Source organism: Felis catus, chromosome D1 (assembly GCF_018350175.1).
Source record: "Felis catus isolate Fca126 chromosome D1, F.catus_Fca126_mat1.0, whole genome shotgun sequence".
NCBI lineage: Eukaryota > Metazoa > Chordata > Mammalia > Carnivora > Felidae > Felis > Felis catus.
The window spans coordinates 49,358,550-49,378,223 of record NC_058377.1 but is presented as its reverse complement, the minus strand read 5'-3'; the positions used below and the strand labels follow the sequence as shown (position 1 = coordinate 49,378,223).

General features: G+C 38.9%; 1 protein-coding gene across 1 annotated transcript in view; it reads left to right on the top strand.

Moving 5' to 3' along the window:
* Positions 1 to 19,674, top strand: part of ANKRD42 (ankyrin repeat domain 42) — a 74,555-nt gene that overhangs the window by 48,303 nt on the left and 6,578 nt on the right. The window contains exon 11 of the mRNA XM_023239398.2: positions 18,171 to 18,297. Coding sequence (XP_023095166.2) covers positions 18,171 to 18,297 — 127 coding nt within the window. The remainder of the gene's footprint in view (positions 1 to 18,170; positions 18,298 to 19,674) is intronic.

Genomic DNA, 19,674 nt, shown 5'->3' with positions numbered 1-19,674 from the left:
TTGGGTATAAACTTAGGAGTTAGTTGGGACTGCTGAGTCATTTGGTAACTCCATGTTTAACATTCTGAGGAACTTCCAAACTGTTCTCCAAAATGGCTGCATCATTTAACATTCCCATCAACAATGTTTGAGGGTTCCATTTTCTCTACATCCTAGCCAATACTTGTTATTGTTTGATTGATTAAGGCTAGTCTATGAGTGTGAAGTGGGATCTCATTGTAGTTTCTTTTTTGACATTCTGTAATTGAAGTATAATTAACATACAATGTTTTGTTACTTTCAGGGATACAATATATATACTCGACAATTTTATATATTGCTTACCATGATAAATGTAGTCACCATCTATAACTGTCAAACATTCTTATAATATCATTGATGATATTCCCTATTATACTTTTCACCTCTGTGACTTACTTATTTTATAACTTGAAGTTTGTACCTCTTGGTCCCCTTTATTTCACCTACACACCCACTTGCATACCATCTGGCAAACACCAGTTTGTTCACTGTATTTAAGTATCTGTTTTTGATAGAATCGGGGGGAAGATGGCGGTGTAGGAGGATGCTGGGCTCACCGTGTCCTGCTGATCACTTAGATTCCACCCACACCTGCCTAAATAACCCAGAAAACTGCCAGAAGACTAGCAGAACGGATTCTCTGGAGCCAAGCGCAGATGAGAGGCCCACAGAAGAGGGTAGGAAGGGCAGAGAGGTGGTGCGGGCTACATAGACTGGCGGGAGGGAGCCGGGGCAGAGGGGCGGCCTGCCGGCCAAGCAGAGCCCCTGAGTCTAGTTTGCAAAAGCGGAGGGGCCGGACTGAGTGTGTTCAGACAGCAAGCGGGACTTAACATCTGGAAGGTTATAAGTTAACAGCTGTGCTCGGAGAGCAGGAAGGCTGGAGGACAATGGGAGGGAGAGTTGTTGAGCCCCAGACCACAGAACTCAGCTTGGCGGGGAACAAAGGCACTCGCCAGCGCCATCTCCCTCGCTCATCCTCCAGCCAAAATCCCAAAGGGAACAAGTTCCTGCCAGGGAATTCGCTTGCACCGTGCAAACACCCAACACTGTGCTTCTGCGGATCCGTCCCTCTGGCAGCAGGTCTGATTCCTTCCTGGTGCCGCAGGGCCCCTCCCGAAGCGGATCTCTGAAGGATAAGCGAGCTGAGCCTGCCCCTCCCGTCCCTGTGCACCTTGCCGATCCACCCCAGCTAATACGCCAGATCCCTAGCACCATAGCCTGGCAGTGTGCAAGTAGCCCAAACAAGCCACGCCACCCCACAGTGAATCCCGCCCCTAGGAGAGGGGAAGAGAAGGCACACACCAGTCTGTGGCCCCAGTGGTGGGCTGGGGGCAGACATCAGGTCTGACTGCGGCCCCGCCCACCAACGCAAGTTATTCAAGACAGCACAGGGGAAATGCCCTGCAGTTCTGCACCACTCCAGGGACTATCCAAAATGACGAAACGGAAGAATTCCCCTCAAAAGAATTTCCAGGAAATAACAGCTAACAAACTGATCAAAAAGGATGTAAACAATATAACAGAAAGTGAATTTAGAATAATAGTCATAAAATTAATCGTTGGGCTTGAAAACAGTATAGAGGACAGCAGAGAATCTCTTGCTACAGAGATGAAGGGACTAAGGAGCAGTCAGGAGGAGCTAAAAAATGCTAAAAATGAGCTGCAGAATAAAATGGAGACAACCACAGCTCGGATTGAAGAGGCAGAGGAGAGAATAGGTAAACTAGAAGATAAAATTATGGAAAAAGAGGAAGCTGAGAAAAAGATAAAAAAATCCAGGAGTATGAGGGGAAAATTAGAGAACTAAGTGATGCACTGAAGAGAAATAATGTATGCATAATTGGTATTCCAGAGGAGGAAGAGAGAGGGAAAGGTGCTAAAGGTGTATTTGAAGAAATAATAGCTGAGAACTTCCCTGATCTGGGGAAGGAAAAAGGCATTGAAATCCAAGAGGCACAGAGAACTCCCTTCAGACGTAACTTGAATCCATCTGCATGACGTATCATAGTGAAAATGGCAAAATACAAGGATAAAGAGAAAATTCTTAAAGCAGCTAGAGATAAACTCCCTAACATATAAAGGGAGACCGATAAGACTAGTGACGGATCTCTCTACTGAAACGTGGCAGGCCAGAAAGGAATGGCAGGAAATATTCAATGTGATGAACAGAAAAAATATGCAGCTGAGAATCCTTTATCCAGCAAGTCTGTCATTTAGAATAGAAGAAGAGATAAAGGTCTTCCCAAACAAACAAAAGCTGAAGGGATTCGTCACCACTACACCAGCCCTACAAGAGATCCTAAGGGGGATCCTGTGAGATAAAGTACCAGAGACATCGCTACAAGCGTGAAACCTATAGACATTACAATGACTCTAAACCCATATCTTTCTATAATAACACTGAACGTAAATGGACTAAATGCACCAACCAAAAGACATAGGGTATCAGAATGGATAAAAAAACAAGACCCATCTATTTGCTGTCTACAAGAGACTCATTTTAGACCTGAGGACACTTTCAGATTGAAAGTGAGAATGGAGAACTATCTATCATGCTACTGGAAGTCAAAAGAAAGCTGGAGTAGCCATACTTATATCAAACAAACTAGACTTTAAATTAGAGGTTGTAACAAGAGATGAAGAAGGGCATTATATAATAATTACAGGGTCTATCCATCAGGAAGAGCTAACAATTATAAATGTCTATGCACCAAATATGGGAGCCCCCAAATATATAAAACAATTACTCACAAACATAAGCAACTTTATTGATAAGAATGTGGTAATTGCAGGGGAGTTTAACACTCCACTTACAGAAATGGATAGATCATCTAGACACACGGTCAATAAAGAAACAAGGGCCCTGAATGGTACATTGGATCAGATGGACTTGACAGATTTATTTAGAACTCTGCATCCCAAAGCAACAGAATATACTTGCTTCTCGAGTGCACATGGAACATTCTCCCAGATAGATCACATACTGGGTCACAAAACAGCCCTTCATAAGTATACAAGAATTGAGATCATACCATGCATACGTTCAGACCACAATGCTATGAAGCTTGAAATCAACCACAGGAAAAAGTCTGGAAAACCTCCAAAAGCATGGAGGTTAAAGAACACCCTACTAAAGAATGAATGGGTCAACCAAGCAATTAGAGAAGAAATTAAAAAATACATGAAAACAATTGAAAATGAAAATACAACAATCCAAACGCTTTGGGATGCAGCGAAGGCAGTCCTGAGAGGAAAATACATTGCAATCCAGGCCTATCTCAAGAAACAAGAAAAATCTCAAATGCAAAATCTAACAGCACACCTAAAGGAAATAGAAGCAGAACAGCAAAGACAGCCTAAACCCAGCAGAAGAAGAGAAATAATAAAGATCAGAGCAGAAATAAACAATATAGAATCTAAAAAAAACTGTAGAGCAGATCAACGAAACCAAGAGTTGGTTTTTTGAAAAAATAAACAAAATTGACAAACCTCTAGCCAGGGTTCTCAAAAAGAAAAGGGAGATGACCCAAATAGATAAAATCATGAATGAAAATGGAATTATTACAACCAATCCCTCAGAGATACAAGCAATTATCAGGGAATACTATGAAAAATTATAGGCCAACAAACTGGACAACCTGGAAGAAATGGACAAATTCCTAAACACCCACACTCTTCCAAACTCAATCAGGAGGAAATAGAAATCTTGAACAGACCCATAACCAGCGAAGAAATTGAATCAGTCATCAAAAGTCTCCCAACAAATAAGAGTCCAGGACCAGATGGCTTCCCAGTGGAATTCTACCAGACGTTTAAAGCAGAGATAATACCTATCCTTCTCAAGCTATTCCAAAAAATAGAAAGGGAAGGAAAACTTCCAGATTCATTCTATGCAGCCAGTATTACTTTGGTTCCTAAACCAGACAGAGACCCAGTAAAAAAAGAGAACTACAGGCTGATGAATATGGATGCAAAAATTCTCAGTAAGATACTAGCAAATCGAATTCAACAGCATATAAAAAGAACTATTCACCATGATCAAGTGGGATTCATTCCTGGGATGCAGGGCTAGTTCAACATTCATAAATCAATCAACGTGATACATCACATTAATAAAAGAAAAGATACGAACCATATGATTCTGTCAATCGATGCGGAAAAGGCATTTGACAAAATTCAGCACCCTTTCTTAATAAAAACCCTCGAGAAAGTTGGGATAGAAGGAACATACTTAAAGATCATAAAAGCCATTTATGAAAAGCCCACAGCTAACATCATCCTCAATGGGGAAAAACTGAGAGCTTTTTCCCTGAGATCAGGAACACGACAGGGATGCCCACTCTCACCGCTGTTGTTTAACATAGTGTTGGAAGTTCTAGCATCAGCAATCAGACAACAAAAGGAAATCAAAGGCATCAAAATTGGCAAAGATGAAGTTAAGCTTTCACTTTTTGCAGATGACATGATATTGTACATGGAAAATCCGATAGACTCCACCAAAAGTCTGCTAGAAGTGATACATGAATTCAGCAAAGTGGCAGAATACAAAATCAACGTAAAGAAATCAGTTGAATCCTTATACACTAATAATGAAGCAACAGAAAGACAAATAAACTGATCCCATTCACAATTGCACCAAGAAGCATAGAATACCTAGGAATAAATCTAACCAAAGATGTACAAGATCTGTATGCTGAAAACTATAGAAAGCTTATGAAGGAAATTGAAGAAGATATAAAGAAATGGAAAAACATTCCGTGCTCATGGATTGGAAGAATAAATATTGTCAAAATGTCAATACTACCCAAAGCTATCTACACATTCAATGCAGTCCCAATCAAAATTGCACCAGCATTCTTCTCGAAGCTAGAACAAGCAATCCTAAAATTCATATGGAACCACAAAAGGCCCCGAATAGCCAAAGGAATTTTGAAGAAGACCACCAAAGCAGGAGGCATCACAATCCCAGACTTTAGCCTCTACTACAAAGCTGTAATCATCAAGACAGCGTGGTATTGGCACAAAAACAGACACATAGACCAATGGAATAGAATAAAAACCCTAGAACTAGACCAACAAACGTATGGCCAACTAATCTTTGACAAAGCAGGAAAGAATATCCAATGGAAAAAAGACAGTCTCTTTAACAAATGGTGCTGTGAGAACTGGACAGCAACATGCAGAAGATTGAAACTAGACCACTTTCTCACACCATTCACAAAAATAAACTCAAAATGGATAAAGGACCTGAATGTGAGACAGGAAACCATCAAAATCCTAGAGGAGAAAGCAGGAAAAGACCTCTCTGACCTCAGCCGTAGCAATCTCTTACTTGACACATCCCCAAAGGCAAGGGAATTAAAAGCAAAAATGAACTACTGGGACCTCATGAAGATAAAAAGCTTCTGCACAGCAAAGGAAACAACCAACAAAACTAAAAGGCAACCAAAGGAATGGGAAAAGATATTTGCAAATGGCATATCGGACAAAGGGCTAGTATCCAAAATCTGTAAAGAGCTCACCAAACTCCACACCCAAAAAACAAATAATCCAGTGAAGAAATGGGCAGAAAACATGAATAGTCACTTCTCTAAAGAAGACATCCATATGGCCAGCAGCCATATGAAAAGACGCTCAACGTCGCTCCTCATCAGGGAAATACAAATCAAAACCACACTCAGATATCACCTCACGCCAGTCAGAATGGGCAAAATGAACAAATCAGGAGACTATAGATGCTGGAAAGGATGTGGAGAAACGGGAACTTTCTTGCACTGTTGGTGGGAATGCAAATTGGTGCAGCCACTCTGGAAAACAGTGTGGAGGTTCCTCAAAAAATTAAAAATAGACCTACCCTATGACCCAGCAATAGCACTGCTAGGAATTTACCCAAGGGATACAGGAGTAGTGATGCATACGGGCACTTGTACCCCAATGTTTATAGCAGAACTCTCAACAATAGCCAAATTAATGGAAAGAGCCTAAATGTCCATCAACTGATGAGTGGATAAAGAAATTGTGGTTTATATACACAATGGAATACTACGTGGCAATGAGAAAGAATGAAATATGGCCCTTTGTAGCAGCGTGGATGGAACTGGAGACTGTTACGCTAAGTGAAATAAGCCATACAGAGAAAGACAGATACCATATGTTTTCACTCTTATGTGGATCCTGAGAAACTTAACAGAAACCCACGGGGGAGAGGAAGGAAAAAAAAAAAAAAAGAGGTTAGAGTGGGAGAGAGCCAAAGCATAAGAGACTCTTAAAAACTGAGAACAAACTGAGGGTTGATGGGGGGTGGGTGATGGGTATTGAGGAGGGCACCTTTTGGGATGAGCACTGGGTGTTGTATGGAAACCAATTTGACAATAAATTGCATATATTGAAAAAAAATTATGAATGCAAAAAAAAATCTTTTTTTTTCCCTCTATATTAAAAAAATTTTTTTTCAACGTTTTTATTTATTTTTGGGACAGAGAGAGACAAAGCATGAACGGGGGAGGGGCAGAGAGAGAGGGAGACACAGAATCGGAAACAGGCTCCAGGCTCCGAGCCATCAGCCCAGAGCCTGACGCGGGGCTCGAACTCACAGACCGCGAGATCGTGACCTGGCTGAAGTCGGACGCTTAACCGACTGAGCCACCCAGGCGCCCCTCCCTCTATATTTAAGAATCTGTTTTTGTTCATTTGTTTTGGTTTTTAGATTTCAAAACTAAGTAAAATCATATGGCATTTGTCTTTCTCTGACTTATTTCACTTAGCATACTACTCTCTAGGTCCATTCATGTCACAAATGGTAAGATCTTACTCCTTTTTATGGCTGAGTAATATCTCATTGTATATGTAAATTATACCTTTATCCATTCATCAGTGGACACTTAGGCTTCCATATCTTGGCTATTTTAAATAAGGCTGCAACATACACAGTGGTGCATATATCTTTTAATTAGTGTTTTTGTTTTCTTTGGGTAAATATCCAGTAGTGGAATTACTAGATTCTATGGTATTTCTATTTTTAATGTTTTGAGGAACCTCCATACTGTTTTCCACAGTGGGTGCACCAATTCACAGTCCCACTAACAGTGCACAAAGGTTCCCTTTTCTCCACATTCTGTCAACACTTGTTATTACTTGTCTTTTAAGTACTAGTCATTTTGACAGGTATGAGCTGATATCTCATTGTGGTTTTGATTTGCATTTCTCTGATGATTATTGATTTTGAGCTTTGCCAACCATTTGTCTTCTCTTGAAAAATGCCTATTCAGATCTTCTGTGTGTTTTTAAATCAGATTTTTAATCAGAGCTTTATAAGTTCTTTATATAGTTTAGATATTAATCCTTTATTAGATATATCATTTGCAAATATCCTTTTTACTAGGTTGTCTTTTTATTTTGTTTATGGTTTACTTCACTGTGCAGAGGTTTTTATTTTGATGTAGTCATAATAGTTTATCTTTGCTTTTGTTTCCCTTGCCTTAGGAGACCTATCCATAAATATGTTGCTAAGACTGATGTCAAAGAAATTACTATGCTGCATTTTTTTAGGAGTTTTATGGTTTTATTTAGGTCTTTAATACACTTTGAGTTTTTGTATATGATATACTAAAGTGGTCCAGTTTCATTCTGTTGCATGTAGCTATCCAGTTTTCCCAACACCATTTATTGAAAAGAATGCCTTTTCCCTTATTGTGTATTCTTTATTTCTTTGTTTTAGATTAATTAATTGACCATAAAAACATGGATTTATTTCTGGGCTTTCTATTCTGTTCTATTGATCTCTGTGTCTATTTTTGTGCCAGTTCTGATTTCTACAGTTTAGTAGTTTTATCTTGAAATCTAGGATTCTGATACCTCCAGCTTTCTTCTTGTTTCTCAAGATTGCTTTGGCTACTCAGGATCTTAAGTACTTACATACAAATTTTAGGGGTATTTGTTCTAGTTCTGTGAAGAATACTATTTGTGTTTTGATAGGGATTGCTTTGAGTCTGTGGATTGCTATGGGTAGTATGGGTGTGATAGCCAGATTAATTCTTCTGCTCCATGAGCATGGTATGTCTTAACATTTGTTTGTGTCATCTCAATTTCTTTCATCACATAGTTTTCAGTCTTTTACCTCCTTGGTTAAGTTTATTCCTAGATATTTTATTCTTTTTTGGTTGTAAATGGAATTGTTTTCTTAATTTCTCTTGCTGCCACTTTATTGTTAATGTATAGAAATGGAACTGATTTCTGGGAATTAATTTTGTATTCTGCAACTTTATTCCTTTCTTTTTTTTTTTTTGAGAGAGACCAGGAGTGTGCACACATGTGGGTGCCTGTACATGTATGCAAGCAGGGAAGGGGTAGAAAGAGGAGAGAGACTCTTAAGCAGGCTCTGTATCCACTGTGGAGCTCAACCCAGGCTGGATCACAGGACTGTGAGATCATGACCTGAGCTCAAATCAAGAGTTGGATGTTTAACCAGCTGAGCCATACAGACACCCCTGCAACTTTTCTGAATTCATTTATTAATTACAATATTTTTTGATAGTCTTTAGGATTTTCTATGTATGGTATCATGTCATCTGTAAGTAGTGACAGTTTAACTTCTCCCTTAATCAATTTGGATGCCTTTAATTATTTTGTTGTCTGATTTCTCTGGCTAGTACTATGTTGAATTAAAACAATGAGAATGGACATCCTCATCTTATTCTTGATCTTAGAGGCAAGGCCCTGAGTTTTTCACCATTGACTGGTGAGCTAGGAGTTAGTCATATATGGCTTTTATTGTATTTAGGTTTGTTCCCTCTATACCTATTTTATTGAGAGTTTTTAAAATCATGAACAGATGTTGAATTTTGTCAAATGCTTTTTCTGCATTTATTGAGATGACCATATGGTTTTTATCCCTTGTTTTGTTGATGTGGTGTGTCATGTTGCTTGATTTGCAAATATTGAACCACCCTTGCATCCCAGAATAAATCCCACTTATCATGGTGAATGATACTTTTAATGTATTGTTCAATGTGGCTTGCTAATATTTTGTTAAGAATTTTTGCATCTATGTTTATCAGAGATGTGGGCCTGTAGTTTTTGTTGTTGTTGTTGGTGGTGGTGGTGGTGGTTGTTTGTTTTTTGCAGTGTTTCTTTTTTGTTTTGGTGTCAGGGTAATGCTGGCTTAGTTGAATGTGCTTGGAAGTTTTTCTTCCCTCTATTTTTGGGAACAGTTGGAGGAGAATAGGCATTAACTCGTATTTAAATGTTTAGTAGATTTTAACTGTGACTCCATCTGGTACTGGCCTTTTGCTTATTGGGAGTTTTTTGATTACCATTTCAGTTTTATTACTAGTATTTGGTCTGTTCAGATTTTCTGTTTCTTCCTGATTTAGTTTTTTTTTTAATATTTATTTTTATTTTGAGAGAGAGATAGAGATAAAGATATAGAGATGAGAGAAAAAGAGAGAGAGAGAGAATGAGCCTAGAAGGGGTTGAGAGAAGGAGAGAGAGAATCCCAAGTAGGCTCCATGCTGTCAGCACAGAGTCCCATGTGGGGCTCGATCTCACCAACCATGAGGTCATGACCTGAGCTGAAATTAAGAGCCGGATCCTTAGCTGACAGAGCCACCCAGGCTGTTTTCTTCCTGATTCAGTTTTGAAAGTTTACATGTTTCTATAAATTTATCCATTTCTTCTAGGTACTTTGCTGGCATGTAATTTTTTGTAGTATTCTATTATATTCCTTTATATTCCTGTGGTGTTGGTTACCGTTACTTCTCCCCTTTCATTTCAAATATTACTTGTGTCCTCTTTTTTTTTTTTTTGATGAGTCTGGCTAAAGGTTTATCAATTTTACCTTTTCAGAGAACCAGCTCTTGGTTTCATTAATTTTTTCAATTTTTTTTTAACTTTCTGTTTCATCTATTTCTGCACCAATATTTATTATTTCCTTCTGTGTACTAACTTTGGGCTTTGTTCTTTTTCTAGTTCTTTTAGGCACATAGTTAGATTTTTTATTTGTTTTTCCAGTTTCTTGAAGTAGACTTGTTCACCATGAATCTCCTTTTTAGAATTGCTTTTGCTGCATCCCAAAGATTTTTGACTGCTGTGTTTTCATTTTCATTTGTCTCCTTTTTTTTTCTTTTTAAATTTCCTCTTTTATTTGTTGACCTGTTCGTAGTTTTGTAACATACTGTTTAGCCTCCATGTGTTTGTGTTTTTTTCCAGTTTTTTTCTTGGGATTTGTTTTTAGTTTCATAATGTTATGGTTGAAAAAGATGATGTGATTTCAGTCTTCTTAAATGTATTGAGACTTGTTTTGTGGCCTAATATCTATCCTGCAAAATGTTCCATGTGCACTTGAAAAGAATGTGTATTCTGTTGTTTTTGGAAAGAATGTTTTGTATAAACCTGCTAAGTCCATTTAGCCTAATGTGTCATTGAAAGACAGTGTTTTCTTACTGATTTTCATCCTGAATGATCTATCTATTGATGTAAGTGGGGTTTTAAAGTCCTCTACTCTTAGGATTACTTGGCTGGCTCAGTTGGTAGAGTATCCAACTCTTGATCTCAGGGTCATGAGTTCAAGTCCTATGTTGGGCATGGAGGCTACTTAAAAAAATCCTCTGCTCTTACTGTATTACATCTCTCCCTTATATCTGTTAATATTTGCTTTATGTATTTAGTTGCTGAAATGTTGGGTGCCCAGATACTTACATTTATTATATCCTCTTGACCTGTATTGACCTGTGAATTATCATGTAATGCCCTTGTTTTTCTCTTGTTACGGTCTTTATTTTTTGAGAGATACAAGAGAGCATGTGCATCAATGGGGGCGGGGCAGAGAGAGAGGGAGAGAGAATCCCAAGCAGGCTCTGCACTGTCAGCACAGAGCCCAACATGGATTTCATCGTGTGAACTGTGAGATCATGACCTGGGCCGAAATCAAGAGTTGGACGCTTAACTGAGCCACCAAGAAGGCCCAAGAGTCCGTTTCTTGGTTTGTCACTCTCTCTTTTTACCCCCTTTGCTTGTTTGTTTTACAAATTACACATATGAGTGAAACCATACAGTATTTGTCTTTCTCTGATTTACTTCACTTAGCAGTATACTCTAGCTCCGTTTATGTTGCAGATGGCAAGATTTCATTGATTTCAATGATTAATATTCCATTGTGTGTGTGTGTGTGTGTGTGTGTGTGTGCGTGTGTATACATACATATACATACTACATCATCTTTATCCATTTATCAATTGATGGACACTTGGGCTATTTCCGTAATTTTGCTATTGTATGTAATGCTGCTATAAACATAGGATGGCATGTATCCCTTTAAATTAGTATTTTTCTATTCTTTAGGTAAATATCCAGTAGTCTGATTGCTGGATTGTAGGGTAGTTCTGTTTTTAACTTTTTGAGGAATCACAATACTGTTTTCCACAGTGGCTGTATCAGTGCACATTCCCACTAACAGTGCACGAGGCCTCACCTTTCTCTATATCCTTGCCATCCTTGTTTCTTGTGTTGTTGATTTTAGCCATTCTGACAGGTGTGAGGTGATATCTCATTGTAGTTTTGATTTGTATTACCCTGATCAGTTTCATGTTTCTGTTGGCCATCTGTATGTCTTCTTTGGAACGATGTCTATGCATGTCTTCTGCCATTTAAAAAACAAGGTTTATTTATTTATTTTTGAGAGAGAAAGAGAGCAGAAGCCAGGGAGAGGTGGAGAGAGAAGGAGACACAGAATCTGAAGCAGGCTCCAGGCTCTGAGCTGTCAGAACAGAGCCCAATGAGGGGCTCAAACTTACGAACTATGAGATCATGACCTGAGCCGAAGTCAGACTCTTAACCAACTGAGCAGGCACCTCTCTTCTGCCCATTTTTTAAATTGGATTATTAATTTTTTGAGTGTTGAGTTTTATAAGTTCTTTATATATTTTGATACTAACCCTTTATCAGATAGATATGTCGTCTACAGATATCTTCTCCCATTCTGTAGGTTGCTTTTAGTTTTGTTGATTGTTTCCTTTGCTGTGCAGAAGCTTTTTATCTTGATACAGTCCCCAAAGTTTATTTTTGCTCTGTGAACCTTGCCTCAGGAGACATATTTAGAGGGAGGTTGCTATGGCTGACGTCAAAGAGTTTACTGCCGGTGTTCTAGGATTTTTATGGTTTCAGGTCTCATATTTAGGTCTTTAATCCATTTTGAATTTATTTTTGTGCATGGTGTTAGAAAGTGGCACAGTTTCATTCTTTTGCCTTTTGCTGTCCAGTTTTCCCAGCACCATTTGTTGAAGAGACATTCTTTTTCTCAGTGGATAGTCTTATTTTGTTGAAGATGAATTGACCGTATAGTGGGTTCATTTCTCCATTTTCAATTCTGTTCCATTGATCTGTGTGTCTATTATTGTGCCAGTACCATACTGTTTTGATCCCTATAGCTTTGTAATATAACTTGATGTCCAGAATTATGACGCCTCCAGCTTTACTTTTCTTTTTCAAGATTACTTTGGGTATTCAGGGTCTTTTGTGGTTCCATACAAATTTTAGGATTGTTTGTTCTACTTCTATGAAAAATACTGTTGGCATTTTGATAGAGATCACATTAAATGTGTAGATTGCTTCAAGTAGTACAGACATTTTAACATATTTTAACAATATTCCATGAACATGGAATGTCTTTTCTTTATGTCATCTTAAATTTCCTTCATTAATGTTTTGTAGTTTGCAGAGTACAGGTCTTTCATCTCTTTGGTCAGGTTTATTCCTAGGTATCTTATACTTTTTGTGTACAATTGTAAATGGGATCCTTTCCTTAATTTTTCTTTCTGATGTTTCATTATTGGTGTAAGAGAAATGCCACAGACTTCTGTACGTTGATTTAGTAACCTGTGACTTTACTAACTTGGGATATCATTTCTAGTAATTTTTTAGTGGAGTTTTTTGTGTTTTATATATATATATATATATATATATATATATATATATATATATATATATATATATATATAGTATCATGCCATTTGCAAATAGTGAAAGGTTTACTTATTTCTTACCAAGTTAGATGCCATTTCTTTTTTTATTATTTTTAGGGTGTACTTATGAATTTATTCAGAATTCAGCACTTATAGACAAAGATAAATCAAAACTAATAATAGAATAACTAGTACTCTATAGCAATACTATCCAGGGTAGTAGTCACTAGACACAGGTGACCATATTGAATAACGCACATAAAGAACATTTTTACATCATCATGAAAAGGTTTTTTTGGACAACACTGCTATACAAATAATAGATGATAAAATGAGACTTTCAAATATCCATAAACCAGAATGGAAAGATTGGTGGAGAAGCAATATTTGAGCAAGTGATTCTGGGCCTTTTGTTATCCTCAGTCTTTTTTTTTTTTTTTTAAGTTTATTTATTTTGAGAGAGCTCAAGCAGGGGAGAGGCAGAGAGAGAAGGAAAAAAGAGAGAATCCCTGGTAGGCTCTATACTGTCAGCACAGAGCTTGATGCGGGGCTCAAACTCAGTAACTGCAAGATCATGACCTGAACTGAAATCAAGAGTTAGATGCTTAACCAACTGAGCCACCCAGGTGCCCCTAAATGCTTTTTAGGTTTTGTTGTTGTTGTCTGGTTGCTGTGCCTAGGCTTGCAGTACTATATTGAATAAAGGTGGTGAGAGTGGACATTCCTGCCTTGTTTTTGACTTTAGAGGAAAAGCTCTCAGTTTTTCCCCATTTAGGATGATATTAGCTGTGGGTTTTTCATATATGGCCTTTATTATGTAGAGGTATGTTCTTGCTAAACGTACTTTGTTGAAAGTTTTTATCATGAATCGATGTTGTATTTTGTCAATGGTTTTTTCTGCATCAAAATGATCTTATGGTTTTTATCCTTTTATTAATCTATCACGCTAATTGATTGTGAATATTGAACCACCTGTGTAACCCAGGAATAAATCCCATGGATTCAGTTTGCTAGTACTTTGTTGAGGTTTTCTATATCTGTGTTCATCAGAGGTATTGGCCTGTAGTTATCTTTTTTTTGTGGTGTCTTTATCTGGTTTTGGTATCAGGCTAATGCTGGCCTCATAGAATGAATTGAGAAGTTTTCTTCCCTCTTCTGTGTTTTTGAATAGTTCAAGAAGAATAGGCATTAACTCTTCTTTAAATGTTTGGTAGAATTTGCCTCCTAAGCCATCTGGGTCCTGGACTTCGTTTTTTGGGAGTTTTTTGACTACTGATTCAATTTCTTTGCTATCAATCTGTCCAAATTATCTATTTCTTCCTGTTTCAGTTTTGATAATGTATTTATTTCTTGGAATTTATTCATTTCTTATAGGTTGTCCAGTTTGTTGGCATATAGTTTTTCATAGTATTCTCGTATAATTGTTTGTAGTTCTGTGGTGTTGGTTGTTATTTTTTTTCTCTCTCATTTGTGATGTTGTTACTTTCTTTCTCTTTTTGCTAAGTCTGGCTAGAGGTTTATCAATTAATTTTTTAAAGAAACAGCTGGTTTTATTGATCTTTTCTATTGTTTTTTTTTTTTTAGTTTCTGTATCATTTATTTCTGTTTTGATTCTTATTTCTTCCTTCTCTTGGCTTAAGGCATCATTTGTTGTTCTTTTTCTAGCTCCTTTAGGTATAAGGTTAGGTTGTTCATTTGAGATTTTTCTTGCTTCTTGAGGTAGACTTGTATTGCTATACTCCTCCCTCTTAGAACTGCTTTTGCTACATCCCAAAGATTTTGGATCATTGTGTTTTATTTTCATTTGTTTCCATGCATTTTTTAATTTATTCTTTGATGTCCTCATTGACTCATTCATTGTTGAGTAGCATGCTGTTTAGACTTTGGCTGGCTGACTGGAACTTTGGCTGAATGGAGGTCCTGGAGCACTCTGTGCTGGCGCTCTCCTGGTGTCATGGCCAGAGCAGAGGTTGGTGTAGGTGGGGGCATTCTTAGGGCTGTGCATGCAGAGGGCACCCTGGCTGGACAGCTGAAGCTGAAGTGAATATGGCTCAGGGCTCTGTGCATTGAAGGCACCTTGGCAGGATAGCTAGAGCTGAAATGGGTACAAATCAGAGTGTCCCAAAGTGCTTAATTCAGAGGGTTCCCTGCTGATTGGCTAGAGCTGGGGTAGTTGCAGGCTGGGGGTTCCTTGTGCTATGCTGGGGATGCTCTGGCAAGTTATCTGGAGCCAATATGGTATGGACCTCAATGTTGCATGGCATTTTGAGCCTGTGTCACCTTGGCAAGATGGCTGGAACTATTGTGAGTGCAGACCAGAGGGTCCCAGTGTGCACCTCACTGAGGCCTGCCTTGGTGGAACTGATGGGGCTATTGTGGGCTAGGGGCCCCAGGATTACTGAGGGGATAGGCTGGCTATGGACATCAGACCCTGCATCTATCTGTGCTATCAGGGTAGAGTGGGAACATGAACTGTGCAGCTCGCCAGCCCTTCTGATTCACAGAGAGTTCCAACAGCTCCCCTGTTGTTTGGCAGGGTTCTAATGGTGGTTCCTTTATATTCTAGTTGCCCCTTTAAACTCTGGCTTTTTTTTCTGTGCCTCTGGGCAGATGAATCTGCTCATGGTCCCTTCCTACTGTAGTTTACAACATCGGGAGTGGGAATTCCCTTCATTACCATGTCTCTGTTTCTCTTGCTGTTTTCTATGTGGTCTCTCCATCCTTTGTTGTGCAGAAGCTGCTCAGTCAGCCCTCATTTCTTATTCAGAAGCAACTGCTCTATAAATAGGTACAGATTTGATATGTCTATTGGACTGAAATCTTGCAGAAGCTTTTAATTTTGATAAAGTTCAATTATCTACTTTTTATTTTCTTGTTTGTACTGAAATTAATTTTTGGTGATTCTTTTGGGAAGTAGTATGAACTTAGAGCCTCAGAGAATGAGTAGTTGATTTGTAGACTTTCAATTTACTTCTGAAATTTACTTCTGAAATTTGTAAGGGAATCATTGTCAGTGAATCACAACATTTTGAAAAGATGTTTTAGGACAGACCAAGAATGTGACTAGAACCATTTCCTACTGTGGTGTGTTTGATACAAATGCAGTCTTAAACTCTTGCCGTACAGTGAAGCTCACTGGTACCTAGCTGGTGTGCTTGTAGCTAGTGAAGTTATGAAACCATGGGCTTTTTTTCTCGTCCTTATTTAATTTTATTCCAGAACAAAACCTGAAGGACAAGACGACCTCTTCTTGGGACACTGCATTTTGCCAGAGACTGATTGGATTTCTTGACATAGACAATTCCTGGGACTGAGCCTCAATTTAGAGCATTCTTTAGTAAATTATATTTAGGACTATGGCATCATAGAACCCTACACCCATTTGAAGTTTGGCTCTTGACTCAACATTGCTGTCACATGTCATCCAGCATCCACTGAGTCACCTTCAGTGACAAGACACTCATTGTTTTCCAGGGATCCCATTTTCATCTGACAGCATTCTTGTGAGGATTAAAATGTGTAAGGAACTTAATGTAATGTCTTGCACATCACAGGCACTCCAGAAATACATAATAGCTCTTACTGTTTTTGTTGACAAGTTTCTCCTTGTTGAGTTAAAAATCTCTCTTCCTGGAGCTAATCTCATTTAATCCTAGCTCTTAACTCTGATGACCCCATAGAACAGCTCCTTTAAAACATAGTCTTTGGATATTAAAGAATTCTTATATGAGCTAAATAGCCACAGTTCTTTTAATCTTCTTTAACTTCTCTTTTCTTAAATTCTACTTGTTGCTGCTGGTTATCGTGGTTCCCAAACCTGTCTGCCCATCAACATTGTCTGAGGGGCTTAGTACCAGTACCTGAAGTTGTAAGTCTGGTATGAGACACAAACACATACATTTTTAAAGAGACCTTGATTCTGATGTATGTAGCTTGGAACCTGCAGCTCTATAACCTATTGAGAGAGAAATCCGCGTGTTAAGTGTTAGGGAGAAGAGGCTGTGACTTGCTAACCTGGTCCCATAAAGCAGGGTTTTTCAACTTCAGCACTATTGATCTTTTGGGCCAGATGCTTATTTGTTGAGGGAGATTTTCCTGTGCATTTTAAGATTTTAGTTGCATTCCATGTCTCTAGCTGCCAACAGTCTGTTACTTTCCAAGTATGACGAGCAAAAATGGCCTTTGGAGGAGACAATCACCCAAGGTTAAGAACCACTGCCACAAGGATAGAAAACTCAGTTTGGGGGGCGTGTGAGTGGCTCAGTTGGTTACGTGTCCAACTTCGGCTCAGGTCATGGTCTTGCGGTTTGTGAGTTGGAGTCCCGCTTCGGGCTCTGTGCTGACAGCAGAGAGCTTGGAGCCTGCTTCAGATTCTGTGTCTCCCTCTCTCTCTGCCCCTCCCCTACTCACACTGTCCCCCTCTCTCTCTCTCTCTTAAAAATAAACATTAGAAAACAAAATTTAAAAAAAAGTTTTGGTAGTTGGATAATAGCTAAAAGCAGCTTTCAAAACTTCCTTCCCTCAGTATTCTCTTGCTTAAATAGATATTACAAGTGACTAATGATAAAATTAGGGGGCTGGGGCTCCTGGGTGGCTCCGTCTGTTAAGTGCCTGACTCTTGATTTCAGCTCAGGTCACGATCTCATGGTTCATGGGATTGAAACCCACATGAGGCTCCTTGCTGACAGTGTGTACCCTGCTTAGGATTCTCTCTCTCCCTCTCTCTCTCTGCCCCTCCCCTGCTTGTGTGCTCTCGCTCTCTCAAAATAAAGAAATAAACTTAAAAAAAAAATTGGGCTGGGTTAGATCTGGTTTATTTTAAATCAAGCATATTTCAGTTTTTCTAATTTTCTTACATATAGTAGATTGTGCATGGTCTTGAAATACACCACTAATCCTAAGAAACCAGGGTGTTTTTTAAGCCTTCCTGTTTGTAGTATTAATAACCATAGCAATTTGATACATCCTCCCATAGCAAGAAAAGGATCCTCAATTCAGGTATTTCACTGCTTGTTCACCCTAATCTTCTGTTACTGATATTTATCCTCTATGTGTATGCCATCTTCCCCTCACCCCCTTCCCCAGAGCGTTGAGGCACTGGCTCTCAAAGAAGCATGTTTCAGGACCAGCATCCTGTGAACACATGAGCTGTTATCTGTCTAAACAAGGTTCCTATTCAACTTTGTCTTGCAGTGAGAGCTTATAAGAAAATTGTTGAATTGAGACACATGCTGGAAATTGCTGAGAGCAACTATAAACACTTGGGAGGGATAACAGAAGAAGATCTAAAGCAGAAGAAAGAACAGCTTGAGTCAGAAAAGTAATGTCCCCCGAACTATTATGGTTTGCTTTTAGTTACCTTTCTAAATGCTGTGTAAGGGTTTGTTGACAACCTGTTTTTCCATCCTCACCAAAGGGTTTAAGGTTCCAGCCAGTTTTTCTCTTAAGCCCCCAGATGGAGAAGATGTTAAGATGATTTTTGGTTGTGGTAAAATACACATAACATGGAATGTATCATCTTAACCATTTCTAAGGGTACAATTCAGTGGTGTTAAGTACTTTCACAGTTTTGCACAACCGATCTCCTGAACTCTTTTCATCTTGTAAAACTGAAACTCTATTTTTTTGAGACCACACCTACTTTGAGCTTATCAACCAACAGTCTCTACCTGTTCCTGTCAAATTGGACTGATTGCTTGTAAATCTGAGACCCGGTCCTGGGCTCCCCGACTGTCCTGCCCAATCAGAGAATGTGGTCGTGTCCAGGGGCAGTGAGGGGTTCCATAGCTGCCTTCACCTGTCACTGCCTGCACCCTGAATCGCCTTGCTGCACATTTGGTGTTGCTGGAAGAGAGGGTGCCTCATGCTCACTTCCTCCCACCAGACGGGGAACAAGGGGAGACAGGACAAGGGATTCTGGCCTAATCAAAACATGGGTCTGTAAAAAGCAGCCCACATGGACTCTGCTTTCCCTTTCCTTTGCTTGAGTCCCTCACACCCTTAGAACCTGTTTCCTTTTCCTCCACCCTCTTCTCAATGTAGCCTCAGGTACTTGGGAATTTAAACTGAAGTCAAAGCCGTAAGCCAAAATACCCTCTTAGTGGGATCTTAGACACTAGGAAGCTGTGACAGACCAAAACAAAACAAAACAAAAAGAATTGCTTTTTAATTAGAGGTCTTTTTGGTATCTCAGGTGTTCACTGCCTCTACATTGATTAAAGTGTTTTGAGGTGTAGAATATTTTTAGTATTGGCCTTTGCTTAAGAGCCTGGGTGAAAACCCTTGTGGTCTGGAAAAGTTCTTCACACTGGAGCATTTTTTCCCCTAGATAATGAGCTTTAAACTTTGGTTTTCTTTGCTTTCCTTCTAAGGTAGCTTAGTACTTCTATGGCTGTTTGTATAACTTCTGAGCACTACTGTATGCTGAGCACTAGATAAGCTTCTTAGATACATTATCTCATGCAGCCTTCACGGGGCCAGGAGCTATTGTCTTACTACGTGTATGGGAAACCAAGACTTAATATAGAGGTTAAGTGAGTCTCATGAAGTCACAAAGGCAGGAGAAAGGATGGGAAGTGGAGCCAGGATTTGAGCCTGAGTCTATTTGACTCCAAACCTGTTATCTGAGATGATTATGATTTTTAACAGTCCTTAATGGAACTTTTAATGCTAATATTCACATTTCACTGTGAAATGG